The 26,050-nt window shown below is 41.4% G+C and overlaps 1 protein-coding gene across 2 annotated transcripts in view; it reads left to right on the top strand.

The window, feature by feature from the left end:
• LOC134357680 (dual 3',5'-cyclic-AMP and -GMP phosphodiesterase 11A-like) overlaps positions 1-26,050 on the top strand; it is a 251,408-nt gene that overhangs the window by 88,409 nt on the left and 136,949 nt on the right. Inside the window, exons 5-7 of one of the 2 annotated variants that reach the window (XM_063069298.1) lie at positions 2,174-2,221; positions 5,869-5,933; positions 8,576-8,696. In XM_063069298.1, the coding sequence (XP_062925368.1) occupies positions 2,174-2,221; positions 5,869-5,933; positions 8,576-8,696 (234 nt within the window). The remainder of the gene's footprint in view (positions 1-2,173; positions 2,222-5,868; positions 5,934-8,575; positions 8,697-26,050) is intronic. The other variant, XM_063069299.1, reaches the window with a different exon arrangement.

Raw genomic sequence — 26,050 nt, 5'->3', positions numbered from 1 at the left:
CAAATGGAACAAAACAAGGCTAGACCAATATCTTAAATCGAACAGGTTCAGTAATGTCATCAACTCCGCTCCTCTATTCATGTATTTTAAGTTAATACAAAGGATTTGGAAAGGTCGAATTACGTCATATGAAAGTGTTGAATAAATGGTTTCCCAGTCTCTTCAAATTTAACCGAAGGATCAGAAATATCACTTCTAATTTTTTCTAAATTTAAACATAATATAGTTTGGGAAAACCATTGGAATGTAGTAGGAGGATTGGTCTCCTTCCAGTTCAATAAAATAGATCTTCTGGCCATTAAAGTAACAAATGCAATCATCCGACAGGCTGAAGAAGATGAAGATCCCAGCTACATACATGTGCCGAAGACTTTTCAACAGCACTGTACATTCTGTGTCTAACTTTACTCTCATTTAATAAAGAAGTGTACAATTGAAGTTATGTTCATTTTTGTTAAAAGATGAACTCATCATTATAGTTTCTCTTGGATACGTAGGAATAATGTTTATATAATAAAATGCAGATTATGGATAAGGGGACTGAAATTCTATTTTACTTCCAGCCATTTCACTGGTTCATTTCTGGTTTTGGCCAGTCACCCCTTGGACTGATGAGTTTCTGAGTTGAGGTGTTGTATTCTATATCATAATGAATTTGGAAAAAGTATGGATTACCTTTGAGGTATTAAGAAATGAAAAAGTAACATTTTTTTATCTAGGATGTACGTATATTAAATTACAGTTATGGGATAGCCCGTATAGTTGGCCAATATGGACGTCAGTTTGTTCTCAAATCTATTCTTGGTTTATTCTTGCACTCAAGATTCATGATTGTTTAATGTTGTTTTAAGTACGCAAGTGTAAAAGAGAACAAAGTAATTGTTACTCTGGATCCAAGGCAGCACTTATAAAGAAACTCATCATTATCATCATCATCATCTTTATGCCGTGTCATATGACATTGGCGATCATGGTCTATCCATGACCATGATTGCTCTTGGCAAGTTTTTCTGCAGAAGTGGTTTGCCATTGCCTTTCTCTGGACAGTGTCTTTACAAGACAGGTGACCCCAGCCATTATCAATACTCTTCAGAGATTGTCTGCCTGGTGTCAGTGGTCACATAGCCATGACTTGTGATATGTACCAGCTGCTCGTACGACCATCCACCACCTGCTCCCATGGCTTCACGTGACCTTGATCTGGGGGCTAAGCAGGTGCTACACCTTGCCCAAGGGTGATCTGTAAGCGTGCGGAGGGACAGAGCATCTTACACCTCCTTTGATAGAGGCATATCTCCACCCTGCCATTTAAGGATAAAGAACACAACAACAAAAGAAAACAATAAATAAAAATATATCAGATAGTTTATATACATAGATGCACATGTACATAAATTGATATACGTACAGGAGTGACTGTGCATAAGGTGACTCTGACAGGAAATGAAAGTAGTGGTGGTGAGGTGGGTCACTGGGTGGAGGTGTTGATCAGTCTTACTGCTGGGTAAGGTGGCTGTTTTTGAGTTTGCTGTTCCCGGCGTGGATGCAAAGTAGCCTCCTTCTTTCCCCCTGCCATCCGATTTCTGAATGGACATTCAACCCCTGAATACTACCTTACTACATTTTTTGCACTACCTGTTTAGCTTAACTATACTTTCTGTAATTCACTTTTTTAATCAGATATTACATTGTACTGCTGCCCCAAAACAGCAAATTTCATGACATCAGCCATTGATATTAAACCTGATTCTAATTCCTCCCTAGTGGGAATGGGACAAACAATCCACGAGCAGAGTGAAGTGATCATTATTACACTTCCTCAATTTCCCCAAGTCCATGATGGATGATTTTTCCTTCCAGTGACTATTTATCGATAATGGTGCTTGCATTAAGTATCCTTGGATATTTTCCAAGGACTTTCATCAGCAAGAATAAAGGAACAGATTTTCTGCATATACTTAGTAACAATGCATGTTATGGGAGTAAACAATGCTATTAAAGTAAGCCAGTGACCAGCTATAATATATACCGTAGAATGTAAGTTCCGTGCTACAGTAGAGTTACAGAGGGCTTTGTGGACTGGTACATTCAGGAGAAATTCTGTGAAAAATAAAATGTTTCCCTTTTAATATTTCTGTGGCAACAGCGTTAAATTTTCTAGTGTATCATTCAGATCTGTCTTGCTTCCAAATCCACTTTCAAAGCAACAGCATCGCTCAAGGTCAGTGTTTTCTTTGGCAAGTTAGCTGATTGTATCAAAATCTGGAATGAATTTTCTGAAGTGAAAAAGAGCGCCTGTCTTTATTGAAAGAACCTGGCATTTACTTTTGTTTCATGGAAACTGTATAATTGATGGTGTGATTTTTGTCCAAATTATTGCTGTGTGGATTGTGCACAATGTTATTGCGGGCAGAATAGAGTGTGATTGTCCAGCATTTCTTCTTGGCGATAAACACAGGGCCTTCTTCTTTGATTTTCTCCTCTATAATTTAATGCTTCTGGCTATAATTAAGTATTTGAATGAATGCCCCAACAATGAACTGCCTGCATTTCTTAATTGCCTCAAAAGCAGCAGAATAAAATACAGGGACATGGGACTTGAAATGTCTTAGCTCTCTTACTTTTTGCTCTGATTGCAGTCTGGGTCACAATTAATTTCAGCTATATTTTGTTACTTTTTTAATGATAGTGCACAAAACTTGCTGCCTTATACTAGAAGTATTATCCTTTAACTATCATGTCACTGAATCTTATTTGTCCCCATTTTGAGTATTTAGTCAAAGACTTGGGCGGCGTGGTGGAAAAATGTCTTTACCAATGGAGGTGTAAGGTGCTTCTTCCCTCCGCTAGCCTGCAGGTCATCCTTGGGTAAGGTGTAGCACCTGCTTAGCCCCCCACCCCGATCAAGGTGACATGAAGCCACGGGGGCAGGTGGTGGATGGTCGTTTGAGTGGCTGGTGCATATCACAAGTCCTGGATATGTGACCACTGACACCAGGCAGACAATCTTTGAAGTGTACTGAGAATGGCTGGGCTCACCCTTCTTGAAAAGAAACTGTCCAGAAGAAGGCAATGGCAAACCATTTCTGTAGAAAAATTTGCCAGGAACAATCGTAGTCATGGGGCAATGATCGGCCACATCTTACGTCACAGCACATAATGATGATGATGAATCAAAAATGAGAGGCTTCCAAGACCCTTCATGCCTTCTTTCCTTTCTGTACACCAGATGCAGCTTCAGATACTTTTCAATCTGAATTTCCCTCTTCCCCTGAGTCTTGTCTTTGTGTCTCATGCGCTAGATCTTTTCAGAGCAACGGAAGAGTTCTTCGTGAAGGCACTATCAAATCCTGATCCCAGCAAATATAGGCAATATATATACAGGCAATATATACAGGTGAATTCAGGCAATCAAACATAAAATGATTCAATTTTTCATAAGTTTTCAGATAACATGAATATGATACAATATTTATCTTCAATCAAATGCAATCGAGATTCAATTTTATTTTATGCAAAGGTACAGTACAATAACAGACTCTTCAAGCTGAATTAGCCCATGCCTCCTAATTACATCCATGTGACCAGTTAATCTACTAACCCAAGCAACACACATCAAAGTTGCTGGTGAACGCAGCAGGCCAGGCAGCATCTGTAGGAAGAGGTGCAGTCGATGTTTCAGGCCGAGACCCTTCGTCAGGACTAACTGAAGGAAGAGTGAGTAAGGGATTTGAAAGTTGGAGGAGGAGGGGGAGATCCAAAATGATTGGAGAAGACAGGACGGGGAGGGATGGAGGCGAGAGCTGGACAGGTGATAGGCAAAAGGGATACGAGAGGATCATGGGACAGGAGGTCCGGGAAGAAAGACGGGGGGGGGGTGACCCAGAGGATGGGCAAGGGTATATTCAGAGGGACAGAGGGAGAAAAAGGAGAGTGAGAGAAAGAATGTGTGTATAAAAATAAGTAACAGATGGGGTACGAGGGGGAGGTGGGGCCTTAGCGGAAGTTAGAGAAGTCAATGTTCATGCCATCAGGTTGGAGGCTACCCAGACGGAATATAAGGTGTTGTTCCTCCAACCTGAGTGTGGCTTCATCTTTACAGTAGAGGAGGCCGTGGATAGACATGTCAGAATAGGAATGGGATGTGGAATTAAAATGTGTGGCCACTGGGAGATCCTGCTTTCTCTGACGGACAGAGCATAGGTGTTCAGCAAAGCGGTCTCCCAGTCTGCGTCAGGTCTCGCCAATATATAAAAGGCCACATTGGGAGCACCGGACGCAGTATATCACCCCAGCCGACTCACAGGTGAGGTGTCGCCTCACCTGGAAGGACTGTTTGGGGCCCTGAATGGTGGTAAGGGAGGAAGTGTAAGGGCATGTGTAGCATTTGTTCCGCTTACACAGATAAGTGCCAGGAGGGAGATCAGTGAACACCTACGTTCTGTCCGTCAGAGAAAGCAGGATCTCCCAGTGGCCACACATTTTAATTCCACATCCCATTCCCATTCTGACATGTCTATCCACAGCCTCCTCTACTGTAAAGATGGAGCCACACTCAGGTTGGAGGAACAACACCTTATATTCCGTCTGGGTAGCCTCCAACCTGATGGCATGAACATCGACTTCTCTAACTTCTGCTAATGCCCCACCTCCCCCTCGTACCCCATCTGTTACTTATTTTTATACACACATTCTTTCTCTCACTCTCCTTTTTCTCCCTCTGTCCCTCTGAATATACCCCTTGCCCATCCTCTGGGTCCCCCCCCCCATCTTTCTTCCCGGACCTCCTGTCCCATGATCCTCTCGTATCCCCTTTTGCCTATCACCTGTCCAGCTCTTGGCTCTATCCCTCCCCCTCCTGTCTTCTCCTATCATTTTGGATCTCCCCCTCCCCCTCCAACTTTCGAATCCCTTACTCACTCTTCCTTCAGTTAGACCTGACAAAGGGTCTTGGCCTGAAACGTCGACTGCACCTCTTCTTACAGATGCTGCCTGGCCTGCTGCGTTCACCAGCAACTTTTATGTGTGTTGCTTGAATTTCCAGCATCTGCAGAATTCCTGTTGTTTGCGTAATCTACTAACCCATATGTCTTCAGAATGTGGGAGGAAACCTATGCAGTTACAGGAAGGACGGCCTTTGGAAAGTCACTCGGTCACAGGGAGAATATACAAACTCCTTACCGATGGTGGCGGGAATTGCAGCCAGGCCGCTGGTTTTGTAAAGCACTATGCTACAGGGCTGCACAGTTTTGCTTTGACCAGGAATTGAATGTGTGATAAATAGGTGAGAATTCTACCACTGAGCCACCAATGTAAGATTGTTCTCCTTTACACTCGCGTACTGGAGAACGAAAATAAGCAAAGTGGTTGTTACTCCAGATCTAATGCAGCATAAGGAAAAACACAAGGAGCATAAAAAACACAATGTAAATATAAAGGTAATCATATACAACACCATGTGCAATTAACTGTGGAATGTGGCCGTATATACATATGGTTGACTTGTATACATAGACTGATTGTATATGCGTAAACTAACGTTAGGTGGAGGAGTATCTGAACATAAGGCGACTCTGACAGGAAATGATAACGTGGCAAGGTGACCCTTGGCAAGAGAAGCCCTTCCTGGTAGCAGCAGGACATGCGAAACACAATAGTACAGTGACTATAGATATGAGGTACAGAGTGTGAAGTGCAAAGTGTCACTGACCCTGCCTGTATTTGGATTTATGAATTTGAGGCAGGATGCGAATTATGGGTGATTGACTTTCAGATGTGATTGTCTGATGCTAGTCATGTTTGGTATAATTTCACTTCTTGGTCAACGTCAGTGTGGAGGATGACAGTATTTTTTTCTTTGTTGAACAGGTGGTGAAGTTTTCTAAGACCTTTGAGCTGATGTCTCCACTGTGTTGTGTTGAGAGCCATATCAGGTGAGGAATATAACTGATTTTGTACTCGCATATCAGGTTTTTATTAATATCTTTATCATACTTGTGAGAAACCAGTTGGAAAACAATACATTTTTATTTATTTTATAGGGACATAAATTAGGACGGGTTTTTCCACATGGGCAATACAATCTAATTTTGATATAGATACTGTAAAAAGGTACTTAAATAGTTTTGAAATGCATCCTAATTTTGCATTTTGTCTCTTTATAATCATGCAGAACATTGTAAGTAATGCTTTGAGTCAGGCTGGTGGTACTGAAGAGAATCTTTCATGTTCAATTGCTTTCAAGTTCCACCCTTAACATACTGTATATCTGTAGCAAATCTAAAGTGATTTTATACAAAGATTAGAACATTAGACAAAGGAGAAGAGCTAGGCCATTTGGCCCATCAAGTCTGCTCCACCATCCCATCAGGGCTGATTTATTATACCTTTCAACCTCATTCTCCTGCCTTGTCCCTGTAACTTTGACATGTTTACTAATCAAGAGCCAATCAACTTCAACTTTAAATATAACCAGTGACTTGGCCTCCAATGAATTCCACACGTTTTCCACCCTTTGGCTAAAGAAATTCCTCCTCATCTCTGTTCTTACGGGATGTCCTTCTACTCTGCGGCTGTGCCCCCTCTGTTGGAAAAGTTCTTTCTACGTCCACTAGGCCTTTCAGTATTCTGTAGTTTACAATGAGATCTGCTCCTCATACTTCTAAATTCCAATGTGGCCTGGCCCAGAACCATCCAATGTCCCTCATGCAAGAACCCTTTCATTCCTGGGATCACTCTCGTAAACCTCCTCTGGACCATCTCCAATGCCAGTACATCTTTTCTTAGATATGGGGCCCAGCATATTCTAAGTCCCAACATATTCCTCTGCTAATCAAAATGCAGTGCCTGTTATGTTCAACAGTCCATTGGAGACATGTTGAATGACAGATGCTGATGACTCTTTCTTTTATTTATTGCAAAGAGGCCGTCCTCAGAGGTCTTGCCTTTAAAGTTATGTTGAGGGATTGTGAAGACAGACTCCGGCAGATTGAGCGGACGAGACCAATGGAAGGTCCAACGGTCAAGAAGGCGGCCTCTGCAAGCGTCGTGGAACGCGTAGAGCACAACAAGACACAGAAGATGTCCTGGTCATCCACTGCGCCTAGTCCCATCTCCAGCCAAAGCGACTCTTGTCTTGCCACTGGATCCAGATAGGAATTGGGAAGAGAGAGTAAGGCTGACTCTCCCTCACTTAAATCCAAATCAAGCTCTAGTCTCGGCACCATCAGACGGCTGGTGGCGCAGTGTCACCAGCGCCGGACTCCAGGAGCGAAGGTTCCCGAGTTTGAATCCAGTCGAGCCGCTCCCGGGCACGCTTTCCATCCGTGCCCGGTTGAGTGTCGAACTAGCAACTCGACCTCATAAAAAGTACTAATGGTGTCAAGGTCTTCATTGATGACGATGGACAAAACTTTATGTTGAGGGAACAATACTGTCCTACAAATATGTAGTGTCAATATATTAATGGTTATGTTACAGAGCCTATATCATGCCACAGACAAGAAACAAAGTGGATATGTATCTAGTTGTTGGACACAGTCTATTAGTTAAGAATTCTGATTTAGAGTGCAATGCATGGTGGAGTTTCAAGGAAAAAGAAACATTTATATCTCAGATAAAATAGGTGGTGTTGTGGATGTTGAGTGTTATGATATACTACAGGCATATCTTGAAAACCCAAGTAAGTGGGCCAAGGACTGGCAAATGGAGTTTAATCCAAATAAGTGCAGTGTTGCAATTCAGAAAGTCAAATCAAGGTAGGGCTCTGGTGATGTAGCACAGAGGGACCTTGTAGAGAGGAAGTACATGGCTCACTAAGAGTGGAGACACAGGTAAACAGGTGACGAAGAAGGCTTTTGACATGCTGGTCTCTATCAGTCAGGGCACAGAGTAGACCATAGGATATAGGAGCTGAATTATGCCATTTGGCCCATCAAGTCTGCTTCACCATTTGATCATGGCTGATTTATTATCCCTCTTAACCCCATTCTCCTGCAATCTCCCTATAACCTTTGCGGCCTTTAATAATCAAGAACCTATCAATGTCCTCTTTAAAAGTTTCAGAAACTGCTGATCTTCTGCGATATTCACACTCTAGAGTTTACAGAGAATGGTGTGAGAAACAAAAAACATCCCGTGAGTGGGATTTCTGAGGGTGAAATGCCTTGTTAATGAGAGAGGTCAGAGGAGAACAGTCAGACTGGTTCATGCTGACAGGAAATAACCATGCATTAGAACAGAGGTGTATAGAGGAGCACCTCTGAATGCACAACACGTCAGACCTTGAAGTGGATGGGCTACAGCAGCAGGAGACCACAAACGTCCACTCAGTGGCAACCTTATTAGGTACAGGAGGTACATATTAAAGTGGCCTCTGATTGGAGATTGCCAATCCTTGGATCTCATCACTTGCGCGAATTTTACAGAGGTGGTTAAACCCTGTTTTTTTCTGAAGAGGATATGCAGGGTTTCAAATTGTAATTGGCTTCAAGGCAAGTTGGATTGTCTGTGAGATTCCTTTTTAATGCAGGTGAAATCCTAATGCTGATATGAATTAAATCCTTGTCAAAGCTAGCATGGAGAAATTATCGTGCTCTGGTTGGCTGATCAACAACAGGATAGCGGAGCTGGTCGCATCAACAGGTCTTCCAGTGAATATCAGTGATGCCTATCAGGACCCTCGCTTTGACACTGAGGTAAGAGAGAATTATATATATAACTGTGCAAATAAAAACTCCACACCCAGAAGCCTAACTGCACCATGATTCTCTAGTTTGCCATTACATGACGTCTTCTGCAATATTTTTCCAGCCCAGAAGGAAATTTCAACAGGATCTGTCCACCCTTGACTGTTGCCACATGTAAAACACAAAACTCAAATCCTCGCTGAGTGGAAAGTGGAGTGCTTGATCTGCTTTCAAACGCTATTAGCTGAAAGAAAAATGCAAGCTGAGGGATCCTTTTATTGGTTTTTATGAGAATATTCCAGAGAGTGGGAAAACCTTAAACACAAGAGATTAAGCAGATACTGGAAATCCAGTAAAACAAACACAAAATGCTGGAGGAACTCTGCAGGCCAGGCAGCATCTATGGAGAGGAATAGCAGCTGATGTTTTAGGCTGACCAGAGGAATAACCTGTCAACATTTCGGGCTGAGACCCTTCATTAATCCTGATGAAGTGTCTTGGCCTGAAATGTAGACTGGTTATTCTTCTCCGTTGGTGCTGCCTAATTTCTGTGTGTGGGGAAAACTTGATGTTTAAATCATGAGAAAAGCTTCCAAAGTACACCATGAAGGTTAGTCCTTCCCTACTGTAGTGGGCACAGAATAGCATAGTATTCCAGGCCTTCACATCTAAGGCAGCATGACTGGATTCGGACAGGGAATAATGCACAGAAAGATTGCAAAGGGGATTGTTGTAAGGAGGCAGGTAGGTATATTTGAAATGGGTTTGAATGAGTGGGCATGGAGGGGAGAGGGTGGAGGTGGAGAATGGGAGTGACAACAGGAAGGTAGATGGAGATGAGATATTGTATAGGGCAGTGAGGGAGACAGCAAGAGAGACAGAAAGAGAGGAAGAAAGAGAAAGAGAGATAGAGAAAGACAGGCAGAAAAAGAGAGACAGAGAGAGAGAGGGTCAGAGAGAGGGACAGAGAGAGAGAGAGAGAGAATGAAACTGTCAGACCAACTCTCACACCATTTTCTCTCCCTCTGTTTGACTCTTCCCCTCCTCCTCCTCCTCACTCCTTTCTCATCCCCACCCATTTACATTGCTCAATCGCTCACTTTAACACCAGTGGGTCCCTTTCAGCCTCCAGAACTCTCACCGGACTCTCACTCCTCGCTGATCCTGAGTACATCTCCCTCTTCACCCCTTGTCCCGTAAACCTCTCGCCTTTCCTGCTGTGCTTTGGACTGAGGGATGGCAGGAGTCAGAGTTCTTAATTGTGATCCTGAGCATTAGCAAGGCAGGTCACGGAGGAGGTCACTTCACAGCTGGTGTTGAGGCAGGGTTCAGGCCTGAGGCTAACACCATTTTGGGTGCCACCTGGAGTTGTTGTGTGATGTATGTTGCACCCGCTTATATTTGGATCATCAACATATGCATTGGATTGTTATCCTGAGGTCTTTACTTCTGTATAATTAAAACTATCATGTTTTTATCTCTTAAGGGAAAGATTGATTTAATTCAGTTGAAAGTAAGTATTGACTGAATCCGTTCATCCTTGATAGACATCATATATATGATAAACAAAATGTTAATTTTGTATTCCATTTAGGGTTTGTTCATATCTTAAAAACCAAAAGGTTCTAGTATGTACACTCAGAGGCCACTTTATTAGATACGCCTCTACACCTGCTCATTAATGCAAATATCTAATCAGCCAATCATGGGCGGTAACTCAATGCATAAAAGCATGCAGGCATGGTCAAGAGGTTCAGTTGTTGTTCGGACCAAACATCAGAGTGAGGAAAAAATGCAATCTAAATGACTTTGGCCGTGGAATGATTGTTGGTGCCAGACAGGGTGGTTTGAGTATCTCAGAAACTGCTGATCTCCTGGGATTTTCACACATAATAGGCTCTAGAGTTTACAGAGAGTGGTGCAAAAAACTAAAAACATCCAGTGAGCAGCAAGTCCTGTGGGCAAAGATGCCTTGTTAATGAGAGAGGTCAGAGGAGAATGGCCAGACTGAGTCAAGCTGACAGGAAGGCGACAGAAACAGTAACCATGCCTTATAACAGTGGTGTGCCGAACAGCATCTTTGAATACAGAGCACTTTGCACCTTGAAGTGGTTGGGCTACAGCTCCTGAACACCACATTGAGTACTAATCTGTACCTAACAGAGTGACCACTGAGTGTATAATACTTTTCAAAGTTTCTGGTGAACGCAGCAGGCCAGGCAGCATCTGTAGCAAGAGGTACAGTCGACGTTTCGGGCCGAGACCCTTCGTCAGGACTAACTGAAGGAAGAGCTAGTAAGAGATTTCTTACTAGCTCTTCCTTCAGTTAGTCCTGATGAAGGGTCTCGGCCCGAAATGTCGACTGTACCTCTTCCTAGAGATGCTGCCTGGCCTGCTGTGTTCACCAGCAACTTTGATGTGTGTTGCTTGAATTTCCAGCATCTGCAGAATTCCTCGTGTTTACGAATAATACTTTTACCCATTTTGCAAAAGAAAGAAGCAAGTGACAAGCTGGGTCCAAAATGTTCTGTCCTTGGTGCTTTGTTTTAATCCCAAAAGTACAGGAGATGAAATTTCATGGATGTGTGAATAGAGTGAAATGTTTTTTCCCTAATTAAATTCGCTTGTATACCGCACTAAATAGAATGAATAAGGCTGGCACTTGTTAAAATTAATTGTTGGAAGTTCATCCATTCTATTCAGGAATCTGCTCATCAGATTCAAGCCTTCATAGTAAAGCATTTCCAGGTTGTATAAAATAATGCAAGAGAAAACCTGACTAATTATCATGCCTTCAATCATTGTGTAATGTCTCCGTTTAAAACCATCTTCCTTTTGTTAAAAACTAGATTAGTAGGACATTTAAGGGGTGTTGTATTACAATCTACAAGATTAATGCCTTTTATTAATCCATGTGTCGATGGACAAGGCCTCTTACTCGTGGGTCTCCGGAGAAAATGTAGCAATCACTTCAGATCCAGCCATTCAAGGCAATAACATAGCTCCAGAATTGCAGACTAGTAGCTATAAATTATGTTAATTACAAGGGAAGAATTGTCATTATTATATTATACTAAAAATGAAGTACGCCATTGGTTGGAAGGGGTTACTTCACTGTTCAGTTTTATACCTGTAGTTAGTTTAATATTGTGGTACGGTTTATGTTGTCTGTTGATAATAAAGATTAGCTTTATTTGTCATGGAGCATAGAACAGTACAGCCCATCTAAAAAGCAAATCAAAACTCCCCTCCTGCCTACACCATGTCCGTAGCCCTCCATCTTCCTTACATACATGTGCCTATCCAAATGTCTCTTAAAAGCCTCCGATGTATTTGTGTCTACCACCATACTAGACAGTGTGTTCCAGGCATCCTGAGTAAAAAACTTACCCCTCACATCCCCTTCATCCTACCCCCTCTCACCTTCAACGTATGCCCTCTGGTATTAGACATTTCAACCCTGGGAAACATACTCCCCATCTATGTCATACACATATCAAAGCAAACCGTGAAAGGTGTTGTTTGCAGCAATGACCAACGTCTGTGGGTGTGCTGGGGACAGCTTGCAAGGGTCACCATGCTTCTGGCACTAACATAGCCTGCCCACAGCTCGCTAATCCTAAACTGTACATCTTTGGAATGTGGGAGGCAACTGGAGCATCGGCAGGAGTCCTACTCGAGCTGTTAACGTAATACTTAAGGGCAAAACTCAAATAATACTTCTGAATGTGTTCAGTTTTAAACAAAATTAAAAATACCAAATGGCATACTCCTATTACCCCTCATGATATAGTTCATTCAGTTTGTTAACTTTGAGTGAGAAAGTCGATACTGTACAACTGTTTGGGTAATGGTTTCGAGTCCTTCGTCTACAGTATTTCATTTTGGTAGCCTCTACAAGCGATATGTTGTGAGTGGGGGAAATAGAGAGATGGTGGGATTCTTTAAGCAGCCAATTGGAAGACACTTCACTGGCATACTGGACTTTGTCACTTGGGTTAATTATCCAATACAGCAACCTGATGGGGAACTGCTTCACTTAGGGGATAGTGTGAGTGTGGAATGAGCTGCCAGAGGAAGTGGTGGATATGTGGGTTCAATTTCGACATTTAAGAGAAGTTGGGATAAGAACATGGATGGGAAGGGTATGGAGGCCTATGGTCTGGGTGCGGCTCAATGGAATTTAGCAGAATAAGAGTTCGGCATGGACTAAAGAGGCCGAAGGGCCTGTTTCTGTACTGTAGTTCTTTAGGACTCTATAGCGGCTTTCTCTATTGCATTTCCTTTCCTGAGTTTCATTTCTTCTAATAAGAAAACCATAAAAACAGAAGACATAGGAACAGAATTAGGCCATTCAGCCCATCAGGTTTGCTCCACCATCTCATCATGGCAGATTTATTATTCCTCTCAACCCCATCCTCCTGCCTTCTCACCCTTTGACATCCTGACTAATCAAGAACCTATCGACCTCTGCTTTAAACATATCCTATGACGTGGCCTCCACAACTGTCTGTGGTAATGAATTCCACAGATTCACCAACCTTTGGCTAAAGAAATTCCCCCCCCCCATCTCTGCTCTAAAGGGATGTTCAATTCTGAGGCTGCACCCTCTGGTCTAAACTCCCCCCACTATTGGAAACGTCCTCTCCAACCACCAAATTTCACAAGTACAAGATGTACTGTGGAGAGTATTCTGACTGGCTGCATCAGCATCTGGAAAGGGGAAGGGGGGAGGGTGCTACTGCACAGGATGGAAGTAAGTTGCAGAGAATGGTAAAGTTAGTGAGCGCCCTCATGGGCACTAGCCTCCGTAGAATCCAGGACATCTTTAAGGAGTGGTGCCTCAAAGCATCCATCATTAAGGACCGCCACCACCGAGGACATGCCCTCTGCCCACTGTTACCATCAGGAATGAGGTACAGAAGCCTGAAGGCACATACTCAGTGATTCGGGCTTCAATCCCTCTGCCGTCCAATTTCTGAATAGACATTGAAACCTTGAACATTACCTCACTACTTTTTTTTATAAGTTTTTGCACTACTTATTTCATTTAGTTATTGCATAAACATATATTTACTGTAATTCACAGTTTTTTCCTATATTATTATGCATTGCTGCTGCAAAATTAACAAACCACGACATAGTCAATGATATTAAACCTGATTCTGATTCTACAAAATTGTACATTGGCTCATGTTACAGAGGAAACAAAGTTCATAGCATGAAGAATAAAACAGGAAATATAAATTACTGAACATTTTGTACAGGAAATGAAAGGGAGATTAGGAATACAGATGTGATTGAAAGAAAGGGGAGATAAAAAGGGATGGATAGATAAAATAAAAATAACTTTTTATACTACCCAGCTTTAATTTTCTTCTGAAAAAATGGCGCTTGAAAGTTGTGAAATTAATTTTTCAGTGTCAGAGAGGTTGTTCAATGATAATTATCACTTACTACATGCAATTGATTGTTACGGGGTTCGGGTTGCGTTCCTATGAAATTGGCTGTACCGATGTAACGTTTCGTCATCTGCACATGCATCAAGAGATGTAAATTGAAAAAACAATTTGTGTCGATTTACTGATTTTTGTTTTCCATATAATTTATCTTCTGTATCTCTTATTTTTTGGGTAGTGATTTGTGGGTTTTGAAGGGATGAATTTCTGTTCCCTGAGTAGACATAACACTGGACTCATCTGTCCACTAATGCCTGACCGTAGCCACTTTAACTCTTCCTCGGTCGTTTTAAATAGAGAATCGCTGGACAAGCACAGCAGTGTGTGCTGTGATGGCCATTTTCAATGCAGGGAATATGGAAGTTTTCACTAAAAGCAGATTATCTTTAACAAGCAACCTCTGATATTCTGCATGTGTAAGCCTTCAATCTAGAAGTTGCTGTCAGCTTTATCCTAAAGAAAGAATAAATGGTAATAGCTATCATTATTAATATAGCAATATCTGGGCCATTCTGTCAGCAAATCTGACTGACTTTATAAATTAATAACAATAAATTGACGTTTTAAATCAAAATGACCTCGATGATATGTATTAAATTATGATTAGTCCTGTTGCTTGGATAAATGGCTTTAACCTTTACTTTGGTCTAATCTTTAATTTGAAGTTAATTAAATTAATTTGTCATTAGATCATTAATTTCAGTTATCAGTTTCTATCCAATCTAATATTTAGGTCTATTTCTGTGACTGTATTTGGGTATCCAGGCCATTTGAAAAATGTACTACTAATTAATTTGTATGCCAATCAGACAACCTCAATTAATTGTTATTGTTCAGATATATGCTAACCCTTCTGTACTGTTGTGGAAATTTTGACAGACTGATCACATTTTGGTCAAGTAAGCCTCTGCTGCTACCAACTAGAACTTGTAGCTACAAGAAACTGCACATAAGATGCTTCTTGAACACAGTGACTGTCTGATTCTACCAGCTCTTCTGGCAGAACATTCCAGATATTCAGATTCAGGTTTATTTATCACATATATATCGAAATGACTCAGAGCTAGTTTGAACTGAGCTGAACTGAATATGCCTGGACTGGTTTGTTGATTCGTGGTTTGGTGTTTTATATTCTGTGTTTTACACTTTTTTTTTGCTGTTTGCACAATTTGTTCTTTTTTTTTGGCACATTGTGTGTTTGATGGTTGTCTTTGAATGGGTTCCATGGTTTTCTTTGTTTTGTGGCTGTCTGTGGGAAGACAAATCTCAGGATTGCATACTACATACATACTTTGATAATAAATGTACTTTGAACTTGAATTTGAAACGTACAGTGAATTGTGCCGTTCCCATTAACAGCCAAGGACGTGCTGGGGGCAGCCCACTAACGTGGCCACCTATTCCAGCGCCAACATAGCATGTCCATAATGTTTAGCAGAACACATCCAGCAACAAAACACAAGCCACGTTCCTCTCTCCCACCCACACACATACACAGTCCTGTAACTGAGACCCTTTGTCAGGACTGGAAAGGAAAGGAGAAGCAGCCAGAATAGGAAGGTGGAGCGGGGAGGGGAAGGAGTACAAGCTAGAAGGTGATTGGTCAATCCAGTTGAGGTGGGTGGGGGGGGTATGAAGAGAGAAACTGGGAGGTGAATGGTGGAAAAGGTGAAGAGCTGATGAAGAAGGAATCGGGTAGGAGAGGAGAGTGGACCATGGGAGAAAGGAAAGGAGGAGGGGAACCAGAGGGAGGTGATGAGGAGAAGAGAAGAGGTAAGAGGGGAACCAGAGTGGGGAATAGAAAAGGAAGGGCAGGGGAAGAAACTACCCAAAGTTTGTGAAATTGATGTTCATGCTGTCATTTTGGAGGCTATCCAGGCAGAATATGGCGTGTTGCTCCTCCAATCTGAGAGTGCCCTCAACATGGCAGTAGAGATGGCCATAGACCATGGAATGAGAATAGGGAGTAGAATTAAAATGGTTGTCCACTGGGACATCCTCCTTTTTGCTTACCACCACTGTATTGCAGATGGCCCCAGTAGCACCTATCCAGCCTACACCCACTGTCCTTTTCGGCAATTTAAAGCAGGCTTGTTCTCTAACTTTTTCCAATTCCAACAATATGTCATTAACTTGAAGCATTAACTTTATTTCTCTTCCACAGAGGCTGCCTGATCTGCCCTGTTGTCTGTCATTTAAGCGTTCCAACATGTCCATAATCTTGCTTCCAGATTAGCAAAAATACGACATGTGCTGTTCTTGTACCATCTGCTCCTTGGAGGGACGCACACATGAGAAATTTTTCCCGTTGCTTTGTTTTTTTTTCTCTTTTCGTTTCAGCTCCTAGCAACTTACAGATCCATGAGGGGGAGGAAAAAGATGCTTATTGGAACTGATTTATTATTGTCTCATATATCAAGATACAGTGGAAAGCTTGTCTCACATATTGTTCATACAGATCAAATCATTACCCAGTGCATTGAGAGAGAATAAGGTAAATCAATAACAATGAAGAATAAAGCTACCAACAAGTGTAGTGCAGGTAAACGATGACGTGCGAGATCATAATGAGGTAAACTGTGAGGCGAAAAGACCTTCTTATCATATAATAGGTCTATTCAAGAATCTGATCACAGTGGGGTGGAAGTTGTCCTTGTCCTTGTGCTTTTAAGCTTTTGTATCCTCGGGCCGAGAGAAAGCGAGATTTCTCCCTTGCCTGATTTGTAACAAAGTACTTCATTTTTAAGATGTATCCACAATATTTATTCTGATGTTTCATCTTGTGTAAATGCAGACAGAACAGTTCAAAACACATATCATTGTTGACCATCTTGAGAAAAGATATAACATGTGGCTTGTCATGATTTAGTGTTTTCTTAAATGGGTAGATTTCCTATGCTTTCAAGTCAAAATCATGGAATGAATTGCACACTTCATAAGTCCATCTTTTAAGTTTTTAATGTGAAAAGTCTGTTAAAGCTCTTCATGTGTTAGGCTGATCCAGGCATGTACACATTCACAAATCCTGCCATTTCATGGCAATTTAATATCTGCTTCCACTCAAATTGTTGCCCTGTACGGTACTGTGCAAAAGTCTTAGGCACCCGAGCTATGTACAGTACTTATAAAAAATATTCACCCCCTCCCCTTGGAAGTTTTCATGTTTTATTGTTTTACAACATTGTCTCCCTTTCTCTTCACCACTTACATCTCGGACTTCAACTACTGCACAGTCTTGTCATCTTAAGAAGTTTTCGGATGACTCTGCCATAGTTGGATGCATCAGCAAGGAAGATGAGGCTGAGTACAGGGCTACGGTAGGAAACTTTGTCACATGGTGTGAGCAGAATTATCTGCAGCTTAATGTGAAAAAGACTAAGGAGCTGGTGGTAGACCTGAGGAGAGCTAAGGTACCGGTGACCCCTGTTTCCATCCAGGGGGTCAGTGTGGACATGGTGGAGGATTACAAATACCTGGGGATATGAATTGACAATAAACTGGACTGGTCAAAGAACACTGAGGCTGTCTACAAGGTCAGAGCCGTCTCTATTTCCTGAGGAGACTGAGGTCCTTTAACATCTGCCGGACGATGCTGAGGATATTGTACGAGTGTGTGGTGGCCAGTGCTATCATGTTTGCTGTTGTGTGCTGGGGCAGCAGGCTGAGGGTAGCAGACACCAACAGAATCAACAAACTCATTCATAAGGCCAGTGATGTTGTGGGGATGGAACTGGACTCTCTGACGGTGGTGTCTGAAAACAGGATGCTGTCCAAGTTGCATGCCATCTTGGTCAGTGTCTCCCATCCACTACATAATGTACTGGTTGGGCACAGGAGTACATTCAGCCAGAGACTCATTCCACCGAGATGCAACACAGAATGTCATAGGAAGTCATTCCTGCCTGTGGCCATCAAACTTTACAACTCCTCCCTTGGAGGGTCAGACACCCTGAGCCAATAGGCTGGTCCTGAACTTATTTCATAATTTACTGGCATAATTTACATATTACTATTTAACTATTTATGGTTCTATTACTATTTATTATTTATGGTGCAACTGTAACGAAAACCAATTTCCCCCGGGATTAATAAAGTATGACTGTGACTAATCACAGTGGATTTAGTTTGGCTTTTTTGACACTGATCATCAGAAAAAGGCTCTTCTGTGCCAAAGTGAAAATAGAGCTCTACAAAGTGATCTAAATTAATTACAAATATAAAATACAAAATAATTGATTGCAAAAGTATTCACCTCGTTCAAGTCAGTATTTAGGAGATGCACCTTTGGCAGCAATTACAGCCTTGAGTCTGTGTGGAAAGGTCTATGTCAGCTTTGCACATCTGAACACTGCAATTTTTCCCAATTCGTCTTCACAATACTGCTCAAGATGTCAGATTTCAAGTTTCAAGTTTTCAATTGGATTGAGGTCTGGACCCTGACTTGGCCACTCCAGGATATTAACTTTGTTGTTTTTAAGCCATTCCTGTGTAGCTTTGGCTTTATGCTTAGGATCATTGTCTTGCTGGAAAACAGATCTTCTCCCTAGTGGCAGTTCTCTTGCAGACTGCATCTGGTTTTGCTCCAGGATTTCCCTATATTTTGCTGTATTTATTTTACACTCTACCTTCACAAGCCTTCCAGAGTCTGCTGCAGTGAAGCATCCCCACAGCACGATGCAGCCACCGCCATGCGTCACAGTATGGTGTGCTTTTGATGGTGTGCAGTGTTTGGCTTATGGCAAACATAACGTTTAGTCTGATGGCCAAAAAGCTCAGTTTTGAACCCAGCTGATTTCAGAGTCTCCCACATGTCTTCTGGCAAAATCTAGCTGAGATTTCATATGAGTTTTTTCCACAGTATATCTATATTTGCCACTCTCCCATAAAGCTGCAACTGGTGAAGCACCCGGGCAACAGTTGTTGTATGTGCAGACTCTTCCATCTCAGCCACTGAAGCTTGTAGCTCCTCTTGATTTGTTAAAGGTCTCTTGGTAGCCTTCCTCCCTTCTTACATGGCCACTTAGCTCCAGGTAGATTTACAGCTGGACTATATTCTTTCCATTTCTTGATGATTGACCTAACTGTACTCCAAGGGATATTTAGTGACTTGGAAATTTTCCTGTATCCATCTCCTGAATTGTGCTTTTCAATAACCTCTTTGCAGAGTTGCTTGGAGAGTTCTTTTGTCTTCATTGTGTAGTTTTTGCCAGGATACTGGATCACCAGCAACTGGACCTTCTAGATACAGGTGTATTTTTATTAAAATCAATTGAAACAACTTGACTGCACACAGGTCTCTAAAACAGATATCCATTTAACTAATTAGATGACTTCTAAAACCAATTGGCTGCACCAATGATGATTTGGTGTGTCATATTAAAAGGGGGTGAATACTTATGCAATCAATAATTTTGTGTTTTGTATTTGTAATTAATTTAGATCACATTGCAGAGATCTGTTTTCATTTTGACACCAAAGAGTCTTTTTCTGTTAATCAGTGTCAAAAAAGCCAAATTAAATTCACTGTGATTCAATGTTGTACAACAATAAAGCATGAAAACTTCTAAGGGGGTGAATACTTTTTATAGGCACTGTACATAACTAGGGTGCCTAAGACTTTTGCACAGTACTGTAGTAATTTTATGTATTGCACTGTCCTGCTGCCGCACAAAAAAATCATGACTTATGTGGGTGATGATAAACCTGATTCTGATATGGGCCTCTGTTGTGGACTGAGAGTGGAATGGGGTCAGAGAGAGGGGAATCGTGGTTGGGAAAAGGGGAAAGGAGAGGGGAGAGAGTGGGAAGCACCAGAGAGGCATTCTGTAATGATCAATAAATCAATTGTTTGGAATCAAATGACCTAGCCTGGTGTCTCAGGGCTGGGCGTGTCTGTATCTAAGCCACCCCCACCACTGGCACTCCTTCTCTGCCACCTGTCCCACACACCTCCCACGGCACTCCACCCTCACCATTCCCAATGTTCCTCACTTCTGCCAGATTTGCAAACTCGCTCTCTGCTCCACATTGACAAATACAGTACTGTGCAAAAGTCTGACCCTACCTACATATACGTGCCTAAGACTTTTGCACCGTGCAGTACATGACAAAATATTTCTTCGAGAATATTGATGCTAAGGTATTGTATTTCCCAATGACGTATGTTCGGAAAATTGTCATTATTTATCTCTCTAGCATTCCATTAATACTATCAGAGTGCATTGATTTTTTAATTCTTGCTAATTAACTGAGTGTGAGGTTCAATAGTACATTACCAACTAATCATTTATCTGCTTATTATGAATATGATTAATTGATATTTATAGGTAGGTTTTTAATATATCAGAATCAGATTTAATGTCACTGGCATATGTTGTGAAATGTGTTGAATGCGACAGCAGTACGTTGCAAGACATAAATACTAAATTACAGTAAGAAGTAAATATATATTTTAAAAAGGTAAATTAAATAAATAGTGCAAAAAGAGAAAAAAAGGTAGTGAGGTAGTGTTCATGGGTTCAACGTCCATTCAGAAATCAGATGGCAAAGGGGAGGAAGCTATTTCTGAATCATTGAGTGTGTGCTTTCAGGCTCCTGTACCTCCTCCCCGATGGCAGCAACGAGAACAGGACACCTTCTGGGTGATGGGGGCTCTTATTGATGGATGCCGTCTTTTTTGAGGCATTGCTCCTTGAAATCCTGGCTGCTAGGGAGTCTATTGCCCATGGCGGATCTGACTGAGTTTAGAACTTTCTGCAGCTTACTTTGATCCTGTGCAGTGTCCCCGCACCCCTCCCCCCCCCCAACCTCCCAGTGATGCGGCCAGAATGCACTTCACGGTACATCTGCAGAAGTTTGCATGTGTCTTTGGTGACATACCAAATCCCCAGTTGTGCCTTCTTTGTAATTGCATCGAGATTTTGGGTCCAGAAGAGATCTTCAGAGATGTTGACACCGAGGAACTATATAACAGCATGATAGTCATTAAAAAGATAAAAGATGGTAGGAGTCAGGTAGGCTGATAGAGACTATTGTTTCAAAGCCATGTATAAAAGTTGGAACCTATCAGCTTAACAATTGAGAGAAACCTTGTATATATGTTACACCATTAATAAAACTAAATAATTCATTCTACAAACATAGACAACATTTTGTTTTGTTGTACTTGGTAGTTTAGTTTTTTTTCACTTTGAACTTCTGTCCATATTTGCAATGCTCTTAAGATGGCAATGGTTGTGATGATGTTCAGATGGTGATCACCGAGTTCCATTTAGGTCTGCACTTTCAGGATAATATGACAGAAAATGTGTCTGGCCAAGGAAGGTTGAAAATTTAACTGTTAATCTCAGTATTGAAGAAAACTCTTTATGAAATTGACAAAATCGTCAGGTGATCTGAAAGCTGGTAATGAGTTACTAAATGGTAATACTTTTATTGCATTTTATTTTATTTTTATACTTTTATTTTATACTTTTATTTCATTTATTGCAGTAGGCTGGAGTTTGCAGGAGCAAGAATTTACTTTTATTTCACTCTGTGACTTTGTATTGAGGGAAACAGTGAGAGAATTCATTGTCAGATTATACATAGACAGAGGCAAATTGAGGAGCAAATTTAAAACTAAATGTGTTTCATTTATGGAATCTTCCATAACAATTTACCACCTGAAGGAATGAGATTCCACACATTTAATCGATCACTTTGTATTCCTGAGGTTTGTTGGGTAGTCATTAATAATCACAGTATTAGAAGGATATTTCTGATATAAATTACTAGATTTAATATTAATTGAAGAATTTAAGATTAAGATTAGCTTTATGTAGATAATGTTAATCTCTTTATCTTTATTTGTCATATGTACATCAAAACATTGAAGCATTCAATGAAATACGTCATTTGTGTTAACGAAAGACACAGTCCAAGGATGTGCTGGAGTCAGCCCGCAAATATCGTCACTCTTCCAGTGCCAAGATAGCATGCCCACAATTTACTAACTCTAACCCGCACGCCTTTGGAATGTGGGAGGAAATCAGGTCACCCTGGAGAAACCCACACGGTCTCAGGGAGAATGTACAAACTCCTTACAGACAGCAGCAGGAATTGATCATGAATCACTGGTGCTGTGAAGCATTACACCAACTACTTTTCTACCGTACACCCCTAGTTTTATAGATCACTGTACTATACTTTTATGAAATATGGTGGGGTGGTTGTTAAGCACAAGATGTTCTACAAAGCGGTTGGTCACACAAGTCATCCAGTAACTTGAGATGATTAACAACTTATGGCATATATTTTCCTTATCACAAGTTGCTTCTGTTTGTTTATTAATGCCAGAGAGTACCATTCACATCCATTTTTTCAGAAGCTTCCATACCCTTATGAATCCCTGGTATTTTAATTGGGTTGGGGTTCCCCAGATTGGCTGCCATAATTTTGGTGAATAGTCAGTAAAAAAACAAAATGAGACAGAAAGAGCCTCTTTCCTGTTGACCATCAACTAAAATTATGCCAGCCAGCTGAGGAATTTGTAGGTAAAATATATCCTTATGAATATGAGGTGGAGATGATGTTTCTTATAGTAGAGAATCTAGGACTAGAGGCCACAGCCTCAATACAAGGACATCCCTTTAGAACAAAGATGAGGAGGAATTTCTTGAGCCAAAGAGTCATGAATCTGTGGAATTCATTGCCACATATGGCTGTGGAGGCCAAGACATTGGGTATATTTAAAGTGGAGGTCGCAAAGTATACTTAATGAATGAGGGTGTCAAAGTTTACGGGGAGAAGGTAAGAGAATGGGGTTGAGAGGGATAATAAATCAGCCATGATGGAATGGTGGAGCAGACTCAATGGGTTGAATGGCCTAATTCTGCTCCTATGTCTTATATTCATCTGAATAATGCACAATTTGTCTGGTTTAATTTTCAAGAACTTTTGTAAATTTATATTTTCTTCCTAATCAGGAAGTTATTCCGTGGCAGGTTGGCTCAATCTAATGTGAGGGCCAGTTTAAGGATTAGCTAAAAGCATAGAAGGAGACTATATGATGGCACCAAAGCAGCATTATCTGTGTCGCTGAATTTCAAAGTTTAAATCTACGTTCTGCCGTAAAAGCTACAGAGCCTGAGTCAGTCAGGGCTCAACTGTAAATCTAGAAATTAATAGCTAAGGAATGAATCTCCCCTTACAATGAATCAGTGTGCTTTGAAAGCATCTACCAGATGCTCAGCACTGAAATATTGTGTTCAAGTAAATGTATTTGACATGTTGTTTTATTATGTGCAGAACAATTTGTACCCGGAAAGAACTACAAAGAGAAAAATAAATCAGGTCAGCGTCGTATCAGTGGTTTATCAGCATCCAGTGTTTAAAGGCTTAGTTTCGGATTTTCACATTTGCTTAATGTAAATCTGAACCTCCTTGCCCATTCTGGACGCCACGAGAGTGCGGAGTTTAATTTATAGACGTGCCACATTGATCAGACCGCTGCTTCCGCAATCGCAGGAGATGCAGCAGTCATCACAGAGAGAGATGTCAGTAGCTGTGTCCCAATTCCTGCTCGAAACTCTGGTGCCAGGTTTTACAACCCTTCTGAGACCTGACTACCGCAAATGAAGAAAAATCTATGTAATATTAAAACAGATGCTGTGTCTGTGATTAAAGCCTTCCTGTCAGCACCAGTGGCCCAACCAGAAAGAAACTTTAAACTGCAAACCAATGTAGTGTACATAAACATTTAACATTATTATGTTCCAGTAATAAAATTACAGATCTCACTGACCGTATGGCTCTGTGATATGATCAGAAAAGGAAAATCTGCTGAGAGAGAGGGTAGAGATTCCTGAGAACAGACCGGCCTTCTTTGTCGGCCTTCTGCCATGATTGGAAAAACTGCAGGCATCACATCATGACTTCTCCACTCGTCTTAGTGGAGGGTCAGATTCCTATGTATTTAGAAAATTATCCCCATAAATTTCTCCTTTAGGAAAAAAAATATAAAGATCAAAAACGTCTGCGTGCTTTTTGACCTTCCAACAAAATCACAGGAACACAAAGCATTATGGAGGATACGATTTCATTTCTCAGTCATTATTATGAAGGATGACAGCCATTCATTTCCTTTCTGTTAAAGGAAGGATTTCTCCTCAAAATTATCACCGGCAAAGCATATGTCTTTCATTAAATACTTTAGTGCAGATGGCTTAGCTGCAATCTTTATTTGGAATGTGTAGCTGCTGTTTGGTAGGTTACTGACCCCAATATACATTCAGTGGCCACTTTATTAGGTGCCTCCTGCAACTAATAAAGTGGTTGCTGAGTGAATATTCATGGTTGGCCGCAGCTGAGCCCATCCACTTCAAGGTTCGATGTGTTGTGCATTCAGAGATGCTCTTCTGCACATCACTGTAGTAATGAGCAGTTATTGGAGTCACTGTCGCCTTCCTGTCAGCTTAAACCAGCTTGACCATTTTCTTCTGACTCTCTCATTAACAAGGCATTTTTGCCCACAGAACTGCCCCTCACTGGATGTTTTTGTTTCTCCTCGCATTCTCTGTAACTCTATAATGCAGGAGTTCCCAAGCTTTTTCATGCAGTTGACCAATACCATTAATCCAGGGGTTCATCAGCTCCAGTCTGGGGAACCCCTGCTTTAGAGAGAGTTGTGCATGGAAATCCCAGGAGCTCAGCAGTTTCTGAGATACTCAAACCACCCTGTCTGGCACCAGCAGCATTCCACAGTCAAAGTCACTTAGATTATATTTCCTCCCCTTTCTGGTGTTTGGTCTGGACAACAACTGAACCTCTTCACCATGTCTGCATGCTTTAATGCATTGAGTTGCAGCCACATAATTGGCTGAATAGATATTTGCATTAACAAGCAGGTGTACCTAATAAAGTGGTCATTGTGTGTATAGAATTCATTCCTGGTCTAACAGTCTAATGGTGTCATGCTCTAACTAGAGTGGCCAGTGTTTGAATTCAAGGACACTCAGCTGAAATGTTACCTTTGTTATTTTCTCCACAGTTGCTGACTGAAATGTTGGCACTTTTATTTTTGAATGCGAGGGTCCTATTTGGTTAAGTTGTTTTGGAGCAAGTTAAAAAGTAAGCCTTATGATACTTCAAAGTCACTGTGTAAGTTGACAGGGTGTTTAAGAAGGCATATGGAGTGTTGGCCTTCATTATATGGAGGACTGAGTTCAAAAGCTGTGAGGTAATGCTGCATCTTTCTAATACCCTGGTTAGACCACACTTGGAATATCGCAAACATAAGAACTTCTGTAGGTGCTGGGTATCCAGTGTAACATATAGAGAACGCTGGAGGACCTCAGCAAGTCAGGGGCCTTTATGGAAAGGAGTAAACAATGCCGAGACCTTTCACTGGGACTGGAAAGGATGATTCCTTTCCATTGATGCTATCTGTCCTGTTGAGATCCCCCAGCATTGTGTTACACCTGGAATTATGTGTTCAGTTCTGGTCGCCTCATTATAGAACAGGTAATAAGAAGGATGTGGCAGCTTTCGAAAGGGTGCAGAAGAGAGTTTCCAGGGTGCTGCCTGGATTAGAGAGAATGCTTTCTGAGGATAGGTTGAGCAAGCTAGGGCTTTAATCTTTGGGGAGAAGAAGGATGAGAGGTGATATGATAGAGATGTACAAGATAATAAGCGGCATAGATTGAGTGAATAGACAGAGTCTTTTTTCCCCAGGACAGAAAAGGCAAACACAAAAGAACATAATTTTAAAGTCCCGAAGAAGTATCTCGGCCAGAAACGTCGACTGTTTATTCGCTTCCAAGGATGCTGCCTGACCTGCTGAGTTCCTCCAGCATTTTGTAAATATTGCTTTGGATTTACAGCATCTGCAGAATTTCTTGTGCTTGTAATTTTAAAGAGATTGGA

The sequence above is a fragment of the Mobula hypostoma genome, chromosome 17 (assembly GCF_963921235.1).
Source record: "Mobula hypostoma chromosome 17, sMobHyp1.1, whole genome shotgun sequence".
Taxonomy (NCBI): Eukaryota; Metazoa; Chordata; class Chondrichthyes; order Myliobatiformes; family Myliobatidae; genus Mobula; species Mobula hypostoma.
This window is presented reverse-complemented; position numbering and strand designations above follow the sequence as displayed.